General features: G+C 37.6%; 1 protein-coding gene across 1 annotated transcript in view; it reads right to left on the bottom strand.

Moving 5' to 3' along the window:
• LOC109095779 (low-density lipoprotein receptor-related protein 1B-like) overlaps positions 1-22921 on the bottom strand; it is a 281776-nt gene that overhangs the window by 101546 nt on the left and 157309 nt on the right. Inside the window, exons 18-22 of the mRNA XM_042764066.1 lie at positions 12920-13036; positions 8998-9078; positions 7639-7809; positions 3587-3765; positions 1705-1906 (exon numbers count right to left, since the gene is read on the bottom strand). Coding sequence (XP_042620000.1) covers positions 1705-1906; positions 3587-3765; positions 7639-7809; positions 8998-9078; positions 12920-13036 — 750 coding nt within the window. The remainder of the gene's footprint in view (positions 1-1704; positions 1907-3586; positions 3766-7638; positions 7810-8997; positions 9079-12919; positions 13037-22921) is intronic.

Raw genomic sequence — 22921 nt, 5'->3', positions numbered from 1 at the left:
GTACTCTTAGTCTCTCATCTCTAATGGATAAGCTTTTTCCTTTCATTGAAGCACCTGGTCCTTTTTACAGGAGAAAGACAAAAGGGAGGGAATTCACAGCTTCCAAGGTCTTTTTGCCTCTACTGATTATGATGATCCCCTCTGCAGTTGCAAGAGAATTGAATTTTCTTCACGGGGGCCCTGAAGTCTATATGGAGGTGAAGAATAGCTGCTTCCCAAAGGTTACAAATGGTATTGAGTCCTGCTGTGCTGGTCTGAGTCAGTCAGCCACCTCAAGGTCCACTGGCACAATCTAATTGGCAATAAGATACCCAATCCAAAAGCAGGTCTCAGACAGATAATATACCTCGTCCTCAGAACATGAGCGGTGGGTTCCCATGGGCGGCTGCTGGCAATGCACTGAAAGTCACTGAAATGTTTGTCTAGTCGCATTCTGAGAGAATTATACATTGGTGACCCTCAAGAGACACTTTCCCAAGTGAGGGTTTCAGAGGCAAACAGATCCTCATGTTTAGCTCTCTTTCAGAAGGGCTTCATGTTTTCTGTGTGCCGGTAGCTTACAGAGCATATGTTGGCTTTCCATTACACTCGTTCTAGGATGCAACTCAAAGAGATTCAAGTAGCCCTGAGGGAGATGCCGTGTGGGCATAAACACAATATCCACAAAATCTTTTCACCCATGGAGAGGTAACCACAATACATATTGATTTGCAAAAGTGTATGAATCCGAATCTTCATAGCTAAGGTATTTTATTCTCATTGGTTAGTTACGTTTTTCTTTTTTTTTCTTTTTTGGTTTGGCTTCCTGTGTATTGATAGAACTACTCCACATGACTACTTCTTATTCAACCCATCAATTATTTCTGGTAGAATGGACCAGACTTCACGTAACAGCACAGCAGTTTTCAGTTAGCATTAAACAAGGTGTACAGTGAATAAAGCTGTTAATGCAAGCATTATGAACCCAGTGATAAATAAGCACTGCAACACTTGAATTAATTAAAGACCAAATGAATTCTAAAATCAAGTTTGTGTTACTGCCTGATTTGGATCCACGTCATAGCTGGCTATGCTTTACTGTCCATTCATCTCTGGATGTCTTCACGAAGCTAAGCTAAGTTCCTTTTAATGCTATCAGGTTATTGGCAACATCCTTGTTGCTAAGGCTATCCATGTTGCTTAGGCTTATTAAGTCATTTCCATTGAAATGCTTGTGCTAGGCTTTATTCAGTCATATTGGCAATGTGCGTTATTATCTGTTTTCGTTGGCAACATGCTTGTTGCTGCAACATACTGTGCTTTAACCTATCAAGTCCTATCGCTTTTATATATATATAGCAGTATACAGCACAGATTCACAGGGTAGCTTCTCGGTGATAGACAGAAAATTACGATCATGGTGCAAACAGAATAATTTCTGAAAAACAGAACTAAAAAAAAAAAAATGAAAATGAGAAATGTTGCTGGGATTATTCATTCTTCTGCAAAGTAAGACAGTTCTTTATTCTAATTGCAATCTGTTTACAGTTGCCAAGCAACACAGACACATTAATGTAGAATTAGCAGTCACAGGTGCAAATTTATTCAGCATGGCTTCAAACAGGCCTCATCCAATTCAAATTTTGAGTTGAAATGATTCATTTTGACCAAACCTCGAAGTAACACAGCAGATGAGCCTCTAATCAAAGCATCGCATGCACTCACCACAGAAAGGACCCTCATCCGAATGGTCAGCACAGTCGTTTCTCCCATCGCAGATCTTGTTGGGGGGCAGGCAGGCTCTGGAGTCATTAGCACAGGGCTGAGTGGGGGACTTACAGATGGAGGACTCACACAATTCTTCATCTGAGCGGTCTTCACAGTCGTTGTCGCCATCACACACCCAGCTCTTGCTGATACACTTCCCGGGACACAACATTCTGTCAGACCGCTATATAAATCAAGCTGTCAGGGTTAATTTGTTGTTTGTAGGTGAGCATGAAGATAAATCGGGGTAAATTTTAAAAGGTGGCAGAACGTCAAACTAGCATGATGTCAGATACACACAGAAGCTTCAGATAATTTAACCCTCAGAGAACAACTTTAGCAAAACTGCAACATTTGATTTATTATTAAACATGTATTTTTTCACACAGTGGAGCTTATTCAACAAATTATAGATACTGTATTCCAAATTATTTTCAATTTAGCCAAATTACATTTCATAGAGTATCAGAGGGCTGCGGAGAAAAACATACAGAAGTTTCAGCCTTCTAGCTCAATGGGACGACTTTTATAAGGTTTTTTACAAGTCAAAGCAACTGCAGTAGAGTCCTATAAATTTACACTGGATCAGCACAGAGTATGAATACCCCAGGATCATTAAGGTTTAGAGGGGGTCAGAGGGCTGCTCTGAGATGAACACATCTAAATTTCAGCCTCCAAGCTTTCTGTGAAGGCTTCCTCCAAAGGTTTGTAAGAATTTTTATGTTTTTGTCTCTTCTGCCCACCAAGATTGCAATTATTTGATCAAAAATACAGTAAATATGTATTGTGGGAAATACATTTTTTCCCATGATCCCATGATGAATAGAAAGTTCAAAAGAACAGCATTTATTTGAAATAGATTTTTATTTTTTTTGCCACATTATAAATCTCTTTGCTGTCATGTTTGATCAGTGGACTGCATCCTTGCTAAATAAAAGTATTAATTAAAAAACAAACAAAAAAAAAATCTTACTGACCCCAAACATTTGAATGCTGTTCACTCAGACCTTGGTCTGAGTGGAGCAAAAACTAGTTATAGATACAAATTACAGCAAAATATGATTAAAAGAAATACAGAAAGTTGAATTCTGTGCATAATCTTTTTTGTGCAGAAGTATGTTGTGTAATTTTTTCCAGTACATGTAATACGTTCTTCTACTGCAGCTTAATGAGCAGGAAAAACAAATGCAAGTAAGCTTCAGTATTTGTAGCTTTGTAAAATTTGTAACATTGTTTCTCTGTGGCATTAGGATAGCTTTACTCTGTTTCTTGCAGCATCCATTCTAACACTGCAACACTGGCTCAACCAAAGCTGTAAATTAGGGGCTGGACTGCCAGTTTGACCAACTAATAGCAGACCGAGGTGTCTTTGAGAAACTGTTAGATGTCTTAATATTCTTTGTAAATGCTATCAGCACAGAAATTATGTACCTCACCTTTATAGTTTAATGTCATAGCTAACTCTGAATATGGAACAATGACACTGCTACCAAAATATACCTCACTGTGAAGTACAAATCATTCCAGCTCACACCATTCATCACAGCCATTCTGGATAAATACGAATCCTAACATACTGAGATATTGCAAAAGATTGCACCATGTAACGAAAAACATGCTGGATTTATCATCCGACTCAATTTGCAAGAGGCAAAGATAACTGAAAGCTCAAGGATGGCATTGTGGTATAAAATATCACCCACTGCTTCACAGAATTTAACAGTTTTGATATATGTTATATTGAACACAAGCAGAAAATAATAGCTGTAGGTCAGTGCATGCAATAAATGTAAGGTCAGTGCAGACTAACTGGTTTTTAGGAACACCTTGTTGGCTTACCTGAGCTTTTGCAGGTAAACTTTGCCTGGGGATCACACATTCTCTTGACGCCTTTGCAGTTTGTTTCATCACTGCCATCTTCACAGTCTTTATCCCCATCACAGCGCCAGCGCTCAGGGATGCAGGTCCCATCAGCACGGCAGTGAAACTCCTCTCCACTGCATTCCACAGGAGGCAAAGCTGGACATAACGCAAAAAAAAAAACAACATCAAAAAAAAAAAAAAAACCTGAGATTGATTCTGGTGTATACTGATTCCCAAACAAATGATTCTAATGAGTCAGTTCTTTTTAGTAAATAAAACACATACAGAGTGACCAGTGTAGTTCAAATCCCAAACAAATAGTTCTAACGAGTGCGATTTTGTTTTAGTGGGCGACCACTGTAGCCCAATTCCAACACAAATGACTCTAATGAGTCAGTTAATTTTAGTGAATCAAACACATATTTAGTGTATAACATAACCAGTGTAGTTCAATTCCAGTACAAAGACTGTAAAGAGTGAAGCAAACATGTACAGCTTGATCAGTAATCCAATTGACCTATCGGTAAGCCCCTCCCCTCGAATGCAGATGAGCCAATGGCAGTCGAGTATCAGTTGCACGGGAAACAGAACTCTGACACCTAGGTTTAAGCGCCATAGAGAAACATACGAAGATCCGAAGCTCGCATCGGTTTAATGGTGTTTATGCTACAAAAATGGAAAAAACAATGTGCCTAGGGTACTTGTAACACTAATTCCAGGTATCCTGAGAGGATAGGAAATGTAATTTATTTTATTCCATTTCCTAAATCGAACCAAAACAGAGCAAAATGTCCCTAAGCATTCAACCCCAATCACAATGAAGACGAAAATGTTCAATTTCTGGTTGTCATACTCTCATTAAGTTACACTTTTCATCTGCTCAAGCAGAAAGTTAATGTAATCTTGTGCTTCAGCAAGGTATCTCTGGCTAAAACACATAAACAAAGGTCTATATGAAAGTGCCTCTCCATATTAATCTGGTTAAATGTAAATTAATGTAATCTTACTCTGCAGTACATGAACATTGTTAAACCAGGATGCTGTCATTGCAAACGTGACAACTATAACATAATTCTCCTGTTTGTATTGTGATTTGTATTTTTACACATTTATATTAATCTGGTTTGTTAAAAATGTACACATTTATTTTATCTTGTATATATATATATCCCTCAATGGCATATTTAAGTCCCACTTGAAGGCCCATCTGTGTCCCAAATTTATCAGAAACACCTCAGAAGAAGGTTTCTCACTGTTTGCACATAATAATCACTCTCCTACACGGTTTCTCTATTTGTTTTTAAGAGCAGAATTAATATTTATCCAATTATGGATAAATATACATATAAACAGTTGTGCTGTGCTGCTCATATTTATCACGCAGTAAGTACAGTTTTATAATGACAGGACACACATTTATACAACACTTTATTCGAAAGGAAGAGCCGCTCGTCCACGCAATCATATGTCATTATGCTATTTCTGCGTCATTGCACATACGCATTGTCCTTTCAGTTTCTGGGTTCAATCCAATCGAGTGTTTACATGCACTCCCAATCGTATTAGAAAAGGAATAAACCACCCCCTTCAATCCTATTGAAATTTAATTCCAATTGAGCTCAATCGGATGTTTACATGAAGGCTTTTCAGTCCAATTGAGCCGTCAATCTGATTACAAACGGATTATTTGGTTGCATGTAAACGTAGCTATAAGACAGTGAGCAGAACAACACAGTTTTTTTGTCCGAGTGAGCATTGAGCAACAGTAACTAAGGGGGCGAGGCTTACCGATAGGTCAATTCCTGAATAAATTACTCTAATGAGTAGGTACTTTTTTGTTTTTAGAGAGAATCAAACATACAATATGACCAGCATAGTCTAATTCTTACTTGTGAGTGAAAAAAAAGTGTGACCGGTGTAGTCCAATTTCATAATAAATGACTCTAATCATTTGGTTCTTTTTAGTGACTCAAACACATACAGAGTGACCAGTTTTGTCCAATTCCTTAACACATGATCCTAAAGAGTTCTTTTTAATGAATAAAGCATATACAATATGACCAGTAGTCTAATGGGTCAGATATTTTTAGTGGATCAAACACATACAGCCGACCAGTGTAGTCTGATTCTAGAATGAATGACTCCAATGACTCAGTTCCTAATAGTGTGCCTAAATAACTTTCAGCACGGCCAGTGTACTCCAGTTCCTAAACAATCAACTCTACTGGGTCAGTTCTTTTTAGTGAATCAAACACATGCAGTCAACCAGTGTAGCCCTATTCCTGAACAATTTCTCTGATAAGTCAGTCCTTTTAAGTGATTAAAACATACAACTGTTAGAGAGTGTAAATTAACTGAATTTATGCCACTTCTAATAGAAAAAAATATATTGAAATTATCTCATTAATTGGCAAAGGAAGAACACTTTTCTAACAAAATGTATTACTTACTAAAAGAATTAATAATGGCACAGCTATGGACTAAAAATAGCAAGGTAAATAGAAAAGAAAAGTAAAGTTTTTAAAACTTACAGATGCTCTCACTTCAAACTACTAAGGCTACAGCTAGCCTTAATAATGTTAAACTGCCAGAGTTTTATGAAGTATACTTCAAGATTTCCTCTTGTCAGGTTAATAAATATTCAAATAGTCTCTCCGACACTGGCAAAGACTTTAAATGTCTGTGCGATTTCAACTCAAAGGACAGGGGCGAGACTTTCTTCAAGAGTAAGACGAGCACAAAAGAAAAGCCTTTTTTTACTATAGCCTGCCTCACGTTTCTGATTCATTCTGAACCCTGACAACTGACAGGAGTTAAATACATAGTTCAAAAATGTGTTTATACACCAAACCCACCTTAATCTCCTGCCTGCCATCAAACAAAAAACGGCCTCCAGAAAAAGACAGCTGGTAACATTACAAACCCTTAAAGACTAAAGGGCACGCTTCTTTGCTTAAGGCTAATGCTGAGAGTTAGCAGTGTCTCCTCCGCTTTACACATACAGAGCATGTGTTATACAATGCCCTGGGAGGATATGAGCAGGACAAACCCTCAGAGACAGACAGGAGCTGAGGACCTCCGTCAGGAGCCCATTTGATGAATGGCTCCAACATTTCTGTGACAAGCTGGTGAGCTAAAAGCATGGGAGGACTCGGCCTCAGCTTTCAGAGGTAATTACAGCAGATTAAAAGATTCAAATCTGTAAGGTGGTTCCCTAGTGAGCTTAGATGAGATTAGATCTGTCAAGTGAAGAAAAAGAGAGAAAGTTTTAAACTTGTGTTCCTCAAATTAGGGACATTGCACCAAGGCAATTACAAGCAACACTGACTTGATCGCTATCGTTCGGCTGTTTGTTAGTCTGCTAATTAGTCGTGTTAAACAGATTCTCTGGAAACCACTTGGTAAGTTGGTTAAGTTGTTGTTTACAGAAACGAACACAAATGTGTTTTTAATTAATGTAACAGGGAAATCTGTCCTCTCCAAACACTATTTGATTACTCTGATGCTTTTATTGGCCATTCACTGTAACTAAGGACAAGTACTCACGTACTCTGTAGTAACAGTAATGACTGCATACAGATGCTGTACAAGATGATTTTCAGTAATATTGCTCGGATTATTTGCTATACATTATAAAACCATTTATGCCTTATTTGCATTTTACCATCATTTATTTATATGTTATATTACTAAATGCTCCGCATTTGGCACAATGGCACTAAAATAGAATCTAACATAATCGAATCTGGATGGCACGCAGATGATCAAATGGAAAAGAACACAGAAGCCTTCATTTAAGTTTTTAAAAAAGGATAAGTTTATGAATTTAAAAACACTGCTCACAGAAGTCACAGTTACAAAATATAGTCACCTGACACATACTCTACATACCAACCAAAAGTAATAGCACAGATGGAGCTTGATTCCGTAAGAATTGTCAACTGAGTCAAAATGCCCTAAAAGTATATACCAAAAAAAAAAAAAAAAGAAAACATAAGGTGGGTAAAAAAGAGAAATGTGATGTCCTACCAGGGGCAACACCAGCACAAGTCACATTTTCATCACTGAAGTCCCCGCAGTCGTTGTCCCCATCACAGGCCCAGTGGTCTGGGATACACCTGCCGCTGGTGCATTTATACTGGTCTTTAGCACAGGAGTGGACGCAGCCCGCCTCATCACTGTTGTCTCCACAGTCATCATCTACAATCACAAACACAGTACAGTCGTGCAGAATTAGTATTAAAATAACTTTTGACTGTATTCTACAGGCATACAGTACATTACTGTTAATTTTTTGAGGTCAGATGAAAAAAGATGAATTTTGGCAGCCTTTCCTCAAGTCGTCAGTGTCACATGATCCTTCAGAATTTCTAATATGCAGATTTTCTGCTCAAGAAACATTCTTTAATATTATGAATATTGATTTTTTTTTGTGAAAACCATGACACATTGTTTTCCCCAAGATTCTTTGATGAATAGAAAAGACAAAAGAACATTATTTATTTGAAATTGACATCTTTTGTAAATACCTTTTAAATGTCTGTCACTTTTGATCAATTTAATGCATCCTTGCGGAATAAAATTATTAATTTCTTAAAAAATGACTTTTACTTTTGAACATCAGTGTAAATGATATTTTTTTGTTGTTTTTTTTTTTTTTTTTTCGTCATGCATTGTCACTGAAATCGTGTTGCGCCATCAAAATATAATAAAAAAATTAATAGATTTTATGATCGTCAAACATTATGGCACATTTTCCTTAAGGGGGTCTTTAACCCTGTTGTGCCTCATGCTTTGTTGCACAATGATAGGAACTGAAGTGATAAAACAGAGGACAGCACCACAGGAGTTTTTCAAACAAGAGTCTTCAGGGCATCAAATTACGCCAAGCCTCAGTTTGTGCTGAAAAATCAGTTAGGTATCTGAAGGCCCTGACCCTGGATAAGAAAAACCATCTCCATAAGCTGGCCTTGTCTGAATGCTCCCATTTAAGAAAAAAGGGAGAGAGAAAGAAATAAGAAAAACACAAAAAATAAAAAGATAAAGTTTTACTGTTGTTGATGATTGAGTATTGCACGCAGGCAATAAAATACTGAAGACCTCGAGGGCTTGAAATAAATTATAGAGGTCGTTATTATAAACCCTCCTTGATCTGAAATGGATATATTTCGGATAAAAAAAATCTGTGAATATTTAATGGTTATTAATGTGATGAATTTCTTGCACAACAAAAAAGACTGGACAGTAGGATCAATAGACTTAATTGAATTAAAGTGCCAGGCTTTCTTTTATCAGCTGCCGAGAAAATAGGCTAATACATCATTGTGCTATATGGAAGAGCAAGTAAAGCAAATGGTAAAGTATATTCTTACTTCTGGATACACTCACCTGAGTCACAATGCCACTTCATGCTAATGCACCTCCCATTAGCGCAGCTGAACTGGCTGAGAGCTTCACAGGTAGGGAATGCTGTGAGTGGAAAGAAAGACCGTGAGAAACGTTCGCCACAAAAAGCCTGATGCTTGAACCCCGTCCAATACATCACTGTCTCTTTGATGCACTGGAGAAGAGAACCCATTTTTCATTTAGCTTTTAGCTTTGAAAAATTGCAAAAGAAGTTTGTCCTGGCACAGATTGCCCTGTCATGTTAATAGATTAAATTTGGAGGCTTTTTTTGTCCTCAGGAAATTTCATAGTTTCTTGCAAGTTTGTGAGTGAACTTGAATTGGTAACTATTCTGTTGCAGTGCACTGCATTTTTTTTTAATACAATTCATACCATGGAGGGTTTAGTGCCAGTATTGCGGAAAACGAAACACCCTGAAGGTCATGCGAAATGTCACCGTGAATTATTGCTATTTTCTTGCTAAGGGTAATGAAAAGAAATCACAAACAAAGGGAAAACGAGACCTCACAGATGCAGTGGAAAACAGTAGGAGGCAATAAGAGCTTGCCAGGAAGCAATAACACACCAGCGATAGCACGGTTTGTGCGCTTTACTACAGTGTTGATTTAAAGATATCAAAAGGTTATTGTTTTAACATTATGAATTACTGCAGGTTTTGCTATTAACCTGTGGATCACGATGCCTTCAGTGAAAATTGACTTTTTTTTGTAAGATAGAATAGTTTATGAAAAAAAAATGGCACATTTACAAGTATTTTGATGAATGCAATTCACACAAGCTCATAAGTATCTAGTCTTGTACTGAATTAAACCTTTTCATGAATATATCAGCGCTCATATGTGTACAGGAAAAGTGACATGACACGCAGTGGAGGAACAACATCTGTTTCTCTTTAAAGTGTCTCACAGCTCAGTCAAGAAACCTCCAAACAGTCTACCAGGTATATCCACAGACAAAACCATTTTCAGGTTATCAAAGGTAATTATGAGTGTGCGATGATGCATTTGATTTTAGTGACTGTTTTTTGATGCTTCAGCTTGGTAACAACTCACGATTGTGGACTATGTTCTGGCATGAAACTAATTTCTGATAAGTCCACACAAATAACATCCCCACCCCCCCACAACATCACCATGAACATGGATAGTTCCCTTGGAGCATCTTAGGCTTAAGTGCTGTTTTAATGGGCACAAGGTTAATAACTCATGACTCATGGCTTGAAGGGATTGAATGAACAAGCTTCTTGTTATAGAATAGATCACAGTTCATACATTTACATTTAAATGCTAAGAATGTGTTTTAATCAAGACAATCCTCTCTCTCTCTCTTTATTATTATTTATTATTTTTTTTAATTTTTTTTTTTGAGTGGAGAGTCAAGAACAAAATGCATGAAAATGCTTACTTTGGACACTTTGAAATTAAGCACATTTATGTTCCTTCATTACAGAACAATAATAGAGTTGCCAAAAGATGGCCATGTTTATGATAATTGGGTTGAAACCTGTGAAAAATAATGCTAAATTAAGCAACACTTGCTTGAATATGAGCATAGGTATCATTCGCTTTTTCTTAAAAGCAATTTTGCTACACTGGGTGACATCTCCAAAACACCAACAACTGTAAACTAAGCTTCTGAGATTTTAGAGGTAACAGATCCCATGGGTTTCCCTGAGAAAATTACTTTTAGGGAATTGTAATTTCTCCCTCACAAATAAAACCTTTGCCGGCACAAATAAGAACTCTTAGAAGTCAGGGGAAAGCACATCATTCAAAGTGTTGCTTATCTAGGAGAAGACTGTAACCAGTCAAGATTACAGGTGAGTCAACAAATAAAAGATAAAAATGTTGTGTTTGAAAATGTATTCTCATAATATGTTTCTGTTATTGTTGACAGGAGTAAATCCTACTTCTAAATTTCACAACAAAGTGTTCCAGTCCCCTGACTTTGGCAATTACTACTTTTAACATCCAGTTTTCACAAAACATCAGGTTCAACAACAAGCAGTGAGACTGCAGGGGTAATAACTCTGCCCACTGAAATTCAATTTAAAGAGAAAAAAAATCACTTATACGAATCTGTGGAGTAGACAGTTTAAGTTCAGACATGATCACATCCATGATTTTATTCATCCATCAATAGTTATTATTAATACTCTGCCATGCAAAGGAAAAGTAAAGAAACTACAGCAACACTGAGACAAAGGGTTTCAAAAATGTTGTTTTTAAATATTAAAATGTATGCAATATTTAAAATGTAATAAAACTTTTTATAATTTACACACCATAACATTTGTGGCGTATAAACTATCCGCTTTCAATGCTTGGAAAATAGAGAGAAAAAAAAAAATGACATTAGGATGTCAGAATGATGGGTGAGTAAATTATTTTTTAATGAACACATCATTTATTTATTTTTTTTTAATGGCAGTGAGAGTTAATACCAAAACTGCCACAGCTATACTGTTGAACCAATATTCTAAGTAAGCAAAATATTTTTTGAAAGCAGAGAATACTTCAGAATTGGTAATTAGCATTCAGCAAGCTGAGCGTCCCTATGTTCAGGTGTGTTGAGCGCAGTGCAGTTGCAGGAGGCAGTGGAGCCCCACGTCTTTTAGCCCAGCTTGATTACGATTAAGTGAAGTCATGCATGCCCTCTAATTACTGCTTACACTGGGAGTGTTTGTGCAAGAGTGTACTGAGGCAGCCTAATATACAGCGGAGGTAACCAAGACAATGGCACTTTAAGCAATTTGCAGCATTTGGTGACAGAACCCCAGAAAGTTACATTGTTAGCACATAGCATGATAGAGAAATGGAAGAAGAGTCAGAATTTCAATTTTGTGCTTGAGGAAGTAAAAATGGCATGAAGGAGAAGTATTATATATACACCATGAAAAGATGCATTTACGCAGACCTTTTAATGTATATATCAATGTACAGAGACTCCAGGGAAACAAGAGCATCACATACTCGAATGGTGATTTTTGTGCATAGTCAACAGAAAACAGGACGAGCACCAATTTTCAAGACACAGAGCTAGAGATGATATGCTAGATAGCTTAAAATTATATATATATATATATATATAGAGTATAGTTTCATAAACTAAATCTATACAAAAGTATTAAGTTGCATTTTTTTTAAGTATTAAGGGGAAAATACTCTTGCCCTGCTTTCATAAGAACTGATGACAAAGGATTTACTTTTATTTTTTTATTTTTTTTTTGACTGAGATTGCTGAGCCTCTTCAGTGGGCTACATGTCTTACCCAGCATTCATGTGCTGCTCTGAATAGCCATTTCATTGTGGGAGTTCATAGTTGTAACCTTCCTGGGTCATTTCCTCTCTAAGCCTTATGTCATATCCTTTCTTCTGCTTTCAGGGTCTGGGATGTGGTTAGGGTGAGCTTTTAACATCAGAGAATCTATGATTTGTATTACTGCCACACTCTAAAAAGCTCTTGCATCTAAGTTTAATTTCCTTTTCCTATCCGCTTCTAAAAGCACAGACTCGGGAGCTGGAGAAATGTACTTGGTTAACATTGTACTCGTTCCTGAACATTGACATGTAGATATTGGTGGTAAAATAATGTAAGAGTGGGAAAAGACACACTTTTAGAGTCAATGCTCTCTTAGAACTGACAAGTGTTTTTTGCTGATTTGAGAGACAAATTACTATTACTACTTTACTACTACTTATTACTACTCACTACAAGTGATACACCTAGTTTTTCAGTTTGTTTTTAATTTGTTTGGTCACAGAAACACAGATTTTGATTTTGTACAAGCAGTGGTACTGTGTTGGTGGAAAAAAGCAGGTTCATGATGACAGTGCTGATAGATTCATCGGTTACACCACAGTCAAATTTGCCAAGCCAGTTATCTAGTAGGACAGTGACTCACCACAGGAAGTGGACTCATCTGACATATCTCCACAGTCATCATCTTGATCACAGCGCCACACTTCTGGTACACAGCGACCGTTACCACAGGTGAACTGACCAGCCCGACATGGCTGGGCTGAAGACAAAATGACAGAGGGAACAAGTTATTCTGATTATTCATGACATTTAGAGTATTTAGCGGTTGCCACCTGAGATATGAATAGCAAAAAATAGTAAATAAATTAAATAATAAAAATAATATTGGTATTGGTATATTATATATTATATTGGTATATTATATATTATATATATTATTCTGATTCTGCATAACACTTTATTTATTTATTTGGAAATTTTGAGCAAGAAGAAATTTTTTTTAAGAAATGTTTAGAAAATAATGGGTTGTTTCAACAGAATAATACAATTCATACTATTCTTGGAGAAATAAAACAAAACAAAAATAATTAATCAAAAACCTTTACAGAACAGAACTCCAATTAAAAAATAGTTTTTTATAGTTATATAATTAAAACCAACTGAGTAGTTTCTTAAATCAAATGAATGCATTACTGTAATTCAGGTTGTTGTATTTATTATTTATAATATACTTTCATAAGAAATGATGACAAAGGGACAGAAGGGCTACCCTTCTTACCCAGTGTTCTTGTGCTTTTTTAAACTAACAAAAAAACTAAACAAAACAATTAACAGAACCATTAACAGAACAACAACAACAATAAAAGATCTAACCCCTTGAGTTTTGCACTATACTTTTAAGTTCTGCACAGTACCACATTGGCCCTGTAGAAAAGCAATTGCATAGACAATCCAGTGCGACAGTCTTTGCTTGGACACAGGCAGGCCTTTTATGCGCTCTCCAAAGCATTCAAATAGCTGTTCTGAGACTGAACTGTCTAGATTGCTCAATATGAACGCACGTACAGGGCACAGCAAGCGTGTATTAAGGGTTTCCGTCCCACCTGGTGTTTCGGGACGGAAAGCAGATAGTGTTATGACCTGCACTTTAAATGGAGTCGAAAGCACTTTCCCAGCTTGCTTACTGCTTAACGTAAAGACACCTTGTGGCCTCAGAGATAGTGTTCAACATGTACTGAAAAAGCACATCTCTTACTGACGAGCTCCGTCGAGCAGTCAGACATGAAGGTTCCATAACTCTAGGTAGGGGTGCCATACCATTCCCTGTGCTTAAGACAGGAGGTCTCCTATTAGCTGGATAATCCTCGGAGGGGCCGCCAGGATTTCCACCAGTTCTGGGAACCATGGCTGGTTAAGCCATTTTGGTGCGAATAACAGAAAGGGTTCTCTTTCCTCTCTGACTCTGCAAAGCACACAAAGGCAGAAGTTTCACTGGAGGAAAGACATACTTGTGTGCTTTTGGCCAGCTGTGAGCTAGTGCATCAACCCCCAGAGGAGATAGTGTCAGTGAATAAAACAGCAGGCAGTGAGTGTTCTCCATGGATGCGAAGAGATTCACCTACGTCCTGCTGAAGGCACTCCAAATCATATTGACACTCAAAGGGTGTAATCTCCACTCTCTGTGGATCACCCCACCCCTCAATAGTAAGTCTGCACCATAATTCAGGCGTCGTGGGACATGTACTGCCTGAATGTAGAGGAGGTGCTGATCCGCCCACAGAAGAAGGTCTTTCGCTAGCTGCAGCAGAGGTCGTGAGCTCAAACCCCCTTGGTGATTTATAAACGCTACCTGATCACCTGGCCAAAAGGAACACCCTGGCGATACAGAGTCATATCGTGCCAAGGGGTCAGCACATTCAAGCAGTTACGCATCACTCTGACGTGCAATGTGCCCATGCGCCACGCACTCTGTGGCATGTGAGTTTTCATCCAGAGCTGAAGATCACTCTGTGTAATCATTCATCAGTGTAATCATTATGAATGAGAGCTTCGATAGCGTGCGATTCATTGGTGTCAGATTCAAGATTGGGCAGAGTCCGACATGATTTTTTTTTATACCAGAAAATGATGACTCTCATATCAGAAAAAAGCTGCTCTCGCGATCTGCAAGGGGCACTGTCTCTACAGCGTGTTTTGCAAGAAGGTTGTGTATTTCCTCTCACAGAACTGAGGCATTCTGCTCCCGTACTGTGGACATTAACACATCGTTGAAATGGGTCAGTCTGTGAAAGAACTGAAGTGTGTAGCATTGTTTATTGATTTTAGAACCCACTCTGATACCCCTGGCAGTGCCTACCATGCTTTTATGAATTGTTACAGTGGTCGAGGTGGACTGCACACTGTGAGGGTTAACTCACTGATGGGGAGAGCAGGGAGTTTAATGCCACACGAGTGTGACAGTGAGTGATGGGCGTGAGGGGAGTAAGAGGAGGAAAACTGCTCTGATATTGAGGTGAGGTTTGTAGTTGTTTATTTTTTTACTTTATTGCACTGGATAGTGGAACAGTCAAAACACAAAAATGACAATTTTTCTTGCCGCCGCAACAGGCAGGGGGGCATGTTGAATACACACAGCAGAGTAAGCTGACTTCTTCAGCGACTAGTCTTTGGTGCTAGGTCTAGCTTTCCTCCTCTGAGGGACAGCGTCAGGGACACAGCTTTGTTTCCTGTGCCAGCCTGCTGTTTCTGTCAGGGTGGGGCCTCTGGCTCTTCTTCAAGACCTGACAATGCTTCATCCACAGCTGATTTTCCATGTTGAGGCCGATCGCTCCTGCTGTCACCTTTATGTCTCTGATGGACAGATCCGGTGGAGTATAACATACCTCACTTGGACAGGTGGGAGGATCCCAGATTGTGCTCTTGACTAATGAGCAGCAAGTTACACGACTTTGATATTTCATTATGCACTTTGGGGAAAATGGGACTGGGTCTTTGCTGGTTGTCCTTTTGGCTGTGGTCCAACTGGAGATACCATTCGTCCAGACGGCTTCTGGCTGGCTCGGCAGGAGGGGACCACTCTGCCTTGGACAGGACACGTAGGAACTAGACATTACTATAATGGAGGTCTCCCGCTTCACTGCAGTGGGAGACAGCATAATCCAGTGGGCTGTTGAACCACTCATCCTTTGCAGATGCTGCCACTGAAATGGCATCCTCCTCAGCGCCCTCCATAGAGCCGAAGGACACCACATCTTACAAATCAGGGGAGAGGCGGAGATCAGCGGTCATGAAGCGCATTGGAAGGGAAGTCAGATCTCCCAAGCACCAACTCTGCATGGGAGTGACCCAGGAAGAAGACGCACAACTAGTGGCCATCAGAACGTTTGATTTGCTCTGCACAGGAGTGGAAATCAGAAGAGGTCATCGTTGTCCGAAGCTCACCGGAACACAGCAGGGAAAGAGAAAGCGTGGTCCACTGCAGCATGATCATGGTGAGTAGTATTTGATGATAGGCTTCTTGCTTCTTGCAGAAGGTTGGCTGAAGGAAACGATTCTGAATGGATGACATCCAGATGTTGCTTTATATAGAGAGAAAAGCCCCTCATATTTTGATTGCTTGAATGCCATTGGTCACTGTTACTGGTGTGATTCAATAATGCTTCAGTAGTATTACACAAAAGACTGCTTTGTAAATAATCTTCCTGACTTGTCCTTACTTCTCAGCATATCCAATAGCTCAGACATCAAACTTGATGGTGTAACAGAAACTTTTAACTCTCTCTTTTCTAGCACTTTAGACACGGCTGCTCCTTTACGCTTAAAGAAGATAAAGGAAAACAGTCTAACACCATGGTATAATGAGCACACTCGCGCCTTAAAGAGAGCAGCCCGGAAAATGGAGCGCAGCTGGAAGAAAACAAAACTAGAGGTATTTCTTATTGCATGGTGGGAAAGTACTTCTACTTATAGAAAAGCTCTAAAAGCTGCAAAGGATTGACAGATCCTTTTCCTATTTAGCACCCAAACTCTGGAATAATCTACCTAGCATTGTGTGGGAGACAGACACACTCTGTCAGTTTAAATCTAGATTAAAGACCCATCTCTTTAACTTGGCATATACATAATACACTATCACATTTCTATAATTCAAATCAGTTAAAGGATTGTCAGGCTGCAGATTGTTAGATAGTTAGGTCAACCAGAACCGGCAACACTTCCCATAACACCCAATGTACTCGCTACATCGTAAGAAGAATGGCATCTACTTTAATATGTCTCTTTCATTCTTATTCAGAGATCACCATAGCCATATGGATTCAGTCTGTATTAAAATCAGATGGTGGATCAGCACCTAGAGATGACCTCTACAGCCCTGAATGTCAGTGGAGACCATGTCAACTAGATGCGCCGACAGAGGCAGCCATTGGATTTCTGTCACCAATGGAGTTTTCCTTCCTTGCCACTGTCACTATTGGCTTGCTTAGTTGGGGACACTTGACTGATTGCAGAGCCACTATTGGATGGGAGCTGAACTGGATGATGACATCACTGAATAATCAATGAACTGACTTTAGCTGAAAATGACTCTGTTATTGTCTTCTTGCATTATTGACAAACTATTTTCCTGTTTAACCCTCTGGAGTCGATTAACGCGTATACGCGTTTTGGGGTATTTTCTCCTGATAACCCCGAAAAGAACTTAAATTACACTTTCAGTTTTGATCGTACAGATAAGAGCAATACATCAATCGAATCTGTAAAGGGTCTACTTTTTTTTGTATACAGACATAATAACAACAAAACTTTGTGCACTTATAAAATAAAGATAACAAACAAGGAGTGCTGTCTGCAGCCTTTTTCTGCGCTGATCTTCAGTTACAAATGCGTCATTAAAATGAACTGTAACTCAGTGAATACTCAACGAAGAGACATGAGAGAGATATCTATAGAAAGCCTGACATGTCTACTTTTAAACTAAACAAGTGATGCTGAAAACAAATATTCTGTGATAAAGTAATCCATATGAAAACAACGCAATGTCCGTTTTTCACGTCTCCCTTCATTATCTTCTAATGCGACCACACCCCCGCGCCGAGCGCGCTTTTGAGATTCAAATGTTTCACTGAAGCGCGCGGCTTTTGAATACGCCCACACAACAGAAGACAACCCAGCGAGACTGTTCTTCAAGTTTTTTTTTATTTTACTGTTTGCTTCGCGATGAGAGGAATAAGACATAATTCACCCCAAAAAGATGTGATGCGGTTGAGGATTTGAGATTTGGATTTCCTCAGAAAAAAGAATGAAGCACTTTATTCAGCAGAGATCATAAACATGAGTAAGTCTCTTTTTATTTATTTATATACTTGTATTAGTTTTCACATAACGTGTAAACATTTTACTAGTTAGACTTTGTCCAAAGACTTTTTCCAAACTATAATTCCTGACTAAATGTATAATCAAGTGAAATATTATGAAGTTTCAATAACAATATACAATACTATACCATTCAAAAGCTTGATGTAAATAATATAAATGTAACAATACATGTAACTGTAACAAATGTAACAATCATTGCTGTTCTTTCAATTTATCCCCCCTAAAAAACCTGAAAAAAAATTCTCAGCTCTTTTCAACATTAATAATAAAAATTATAATAATGATAATAATAACAATAATAATAATAATAATAATAATAATAATAATAATAATAATAATAATAATGATAATAATAACAATAAATGTTTTTTTTTGTAGAAAATAAGATTGTTAAAAGGATTTCTGAAGGATAGTGTGACTGGAGTAATGATGCAAAAAATTCAGTTTGAAAGTCAGCTTCGATTGTTCCTAATAAACTGTTTAACTGCACTCACAAGTGAATATTAAATTATGTTGTGGGATAATTAAATATATTCTAAATAAACTACAAATATAAAATTATATACATTTATTTTGTCCTTACATTCTTTCTTGTAACTCATCCCTCTCAGTGACACAGCTGACTGAATGGCTCATTATGCAGCTCATTATGCAGGCCTTTGTCTTCTCAGGTGTGAATTCATGATAGTTGACGCCTACTCGCATATGACTTTTACCCAACAAAAAGTGTCTTAGAAAATTTAAATCAATATATTGTTTTCTGTAAGTGAGTAAACAAGATGATTTTCACATCATTTAGAAAAAAAAAAAATTCTAGGCTACAAGCTCCAGTTCTCAAAATTCCTGGGAACCAATGGTCTGTATGTGTTTTATTGCCTTTTTCAAGTGATTTAACATTTTTAGTTTTTCACTAACCACGCATAACATTTTTTTTTCTCAAAAACACAATCATGTACATACATGCTGCTCACATATTATTATAGCCCAGTTTGTGCTGATTACAGTGAGATTAGACTTTAGCCATTTAGATATTTATAAGAAACTGAAAAAAGCACAAATGTCAGGGCATGACAAAACTTCTCCAGGCCCCAAAAATACCCTTAGACTCCAGAGGGTTAACACTGTAAAGCTGCTTTGAAACAAACAGTATTATATAAGATTTATCTCAACTGCTCTGTTTACCCATAAATACACATGAACTAGACAAAATGACTGGCAACATGGGCACCCATCAAATTGAAAAAGGTTAGAGAAAAACGTACTGTGCCATGGTACAACAGTAATACCCACTCTCTCAAGAAAGAAACTCGTAGTCTTGAGCGCAAATGGAGAAAAACTAACTTGGAATTTTTTAGAATTGCGTGGAAAAACAGTATGTCCAGCTATAGACAGGCTCTAAAAACTGCCAGGGCCGAGCATATCCACAAACGCATAGAAAACAACCAAAACAATCCAAGGTTTTTATTTAGCACAGTGGCTAGATTAACAAATAACCAGACGCCACCCGATCTAAATATTCCCTCACAGTTAAATAGTAATTGACTTTATGAATTTCTTCACTGATAAAATAGATAACATCAGAAATACAATAACAAATGTAGATTCTACAGCGTCTAATACTTTAGTCTTATCCATCGCACCCAAAGATAAACTGCAGTGCTTTACAGCTATAGGACAGGAAGAGCTAAATAAACTTATCACTGCATCTAAACCAACAACATGTTTATTAGATCCTGTACCCACTAAATTACTGAAAGAGTTGTTACCTGTAGCAGAAAAAACACTTCTCAATATTATTAACTCGTCGTTATCTTTAGGTCACGTCCCAAAACCATACAAGCTGGCAGTTATTAAGCCTCTTATTAAGAAACCACAACTAGATCATAGTGAACTGGCAAATTATAGACCCATTTCAAATCTTCCATTTATGTCTAAAATTTTAGAAAAAGTTTGTCTGCTCAATTGTGCTCCTTCTTGCAAAAAAAAAAAAAAAAAAAAATTCTCTATGAAGAATTTCAGGCCCCATCATAGCACAGAAACTGCACTTGTTAAAATTACAAATGACTTGCTTCTTGCGTCAGACCAAGGCTACATCTCACTGCTAGTTTTACTTGATCTTAGTGCTGCGTTCGACACCATAGATCACGACATACTCATAGATAGATTACAAAACTATACAGGTATCCAAGAGCAGGCTTTAAGATGGTTTAGATCCTACCTGTCCGATCGCTACCACTTTGTTTATTTAAATGGGGAGTCATCTCATTTATCACCAGTCAAATATGGAGTGCCACACGGATCTGTCCTAGGTCCTCTGCTATTTTCAATATACATGTTGCCCCTTGGTAATATCATTAGAAAATATGGGATTAGTTTCCACTGTTATGCTGATGATACTCAACTATATATCACAACAAGACCAGATGAAACTTCTAAATTATCTAAGCCAACAGAGTGTGTTACAAATGTAAAAGATTGGATGACCAATAATTTTCTCCTGTTAAATTCAGATAAGACAGAGATATTACTTATTGGACCAAAAAACATTACATAGAATCACGTAGATTACAATTTGCAATTAGATGGATGTACTGTTACTTCCTCTACTGTCAAAAATCTGGGTGTTATATTAGACAGTAACCTCTTCCTCTGTTTAAATCTATACCAAAAAAAAAAAACAGCATTCTTAGAAACATTGCCAAGCTACAAAACATGTTACCTGTTTCTAATGCAGAAAAGCTAGTTCATGCATTCATGACCTCTAGACTGGACTATTGTAATGCATCCTCAATAAACAAGCTACAGCTGCAGCGGCTAGAGTCCTTACCAGGTCAAGAAAATATGCTCATATTACCCCAATTTTACAGTCTCTGCACTGGCTACCTATTAAGTTCCGTATCAGTTACAAAATATTATTACTTACTTATAAGGCCCTTAATGGTTTAGCTCCTGCGTACCTAACTAGTCTTCTACCACGCTACAATACATCATGCTCCCTAAGGTCACAAAACGCTGGACTTTTGATAGTACCTAGGATAGCAAAGTCCACTAAAGGAGGTAGAGCTTTTTCGCATTAGCCTCCCAAACTCTGGAATAGCCTTCCTGATAATGTTCGGGGTTCAGACACACTTTCTCTGTTTAAATCTAGATTAAAAACAATGGATGTTGTTTGTGTCAAAATAATTGATCCATGTGTCTGGTCTTAAAGCAACAGCAGTGTAAATCTGCTGCTGCTGACTGTATAAATGTTAAACAAACAACAAAAGAAAATGAGAAAACCACTCACTGATCTTGACTGAATCACTTTAGTAATTTTAATATCTAATTTTAATAACTTTAATATCTAACTTTAATACTATTTCTGTAGTAGCCGACACTTTATAGGCCTATCTAAAAAACTGTTTTATTTATATTTTTGATTAATATTAATTCTTTGAGGCAGTAGTTTTTATGGGTCAAAAGCAATTATTCCATACATAATGGAATTTACTAACTATAAATGCATTCAAAATGCATTCAAAAATAAAACAGTTGTGAGTTGGCTGTGAGTTATGGTTTTTATATATAGTGTGCCACTGTAAAGACTATGTCTATTGTAAATGCTGTCTACAATGACTAAAGTCTAACCACCCATCATATAAAACACACACAGCCCCAAACAGAGATACAAGGTGCATTTTCTGCTCTTTAGGTCCCATTCACCAAGTTCCCTGGTCACCACCGCCCCAGCTTGAATTTATACATTTACTGTATTACATTCTAAAAGCTGTTTCACTCTGAAATATGTCACAATAGATAAATCAAGTCAGCCATAACTTCTGTTACATGACTTTCATTTTACTGAGCAGGACACTAATTATGAGATGATGTGAAATCAAAAATGAAAATGGCAAGATGCAATAGAGTTTTGCTTTTGTTACATTCAATTTGACTGCCTTTTTCTAATTGTAAAAGTTAAAACAAGCTTAAGATACTGACAAACAGCAGTGTTTAGTTGGACTTAGACTAGACTTGGACTCAGACTTGAGTCCGACTCTGCCCATTTTGGACTCGGACTCAAGTAGGACTTACCTATTGACCCAAAATTCATTTCTATCCTCCTAAGAGTCAAACCTAGCTCCATATAGACATCTGTTGGTGTAATATAACCTGATACAAATGGTTCTATTTAAATACACAGATACACACACACATGCATCATTAAGTTTTTGATTCCTAATCCTAGTGGCCATACTCTGAACACACATATAAGAGGTAATCAATTTAAGTCTAAGGGTAATTTCTTTAAGGCGGATTACTCTGACGTGTGACTCCAGGAATTAGTCCCATCAAAAGGCGATCATTTAATTCTGAGCTAATTGATCAAAATTTAATTGATACACCAGAGACTATTTTAGAGCCAATGCAAGCAATTCTCTGCTTCAGATCATCTTGAATCATGAAATATTAAATCGCTTTAACATCTGCTGTCAATTTCAGCTCCTCACTGATTCAGTATAATCACTTGTGTTCCACATCGCTTTGCTCTAACAGCTTCTGCCAAGTCAACAAAGGCCTGAGCCGTCTCCGGCTGGAGGGTCAGCTTTATCAGAGGGATGTCAGACTGTTGACAGCATTTATCACATCTGTTCTTCCCTTCCATTGATCTTACAGCACTAGTGAAAGAATGTTAACTCCTGGAAATAGGGCAGGTGTTACTCTAGTTTGTAAAAAGAAGGTTGGGGAAAAGTGATTCTGACAATCCATAGCGAGAAAGTTCACTTCATTG

Source organism: Cyprinus carpio, chromosome A9, assembly GCF_018340385.1.
Source record: "Cyprinus carpio isolate SPL01 chromosome A9, ASM1834038v1, whole genome shotgun sequence".
In the NCBI taxonomy this organism is placed as follows: domain Eukaryota; kingdom Metazoa; phylum Chordata; class Actinopteri; order Cypriniformes; family Cyprinidae; genus Cyprinus; species Cyprinus carpio.
This window is presented reverse-complemented; position numbering and strand designations above follow the sequence as displayed.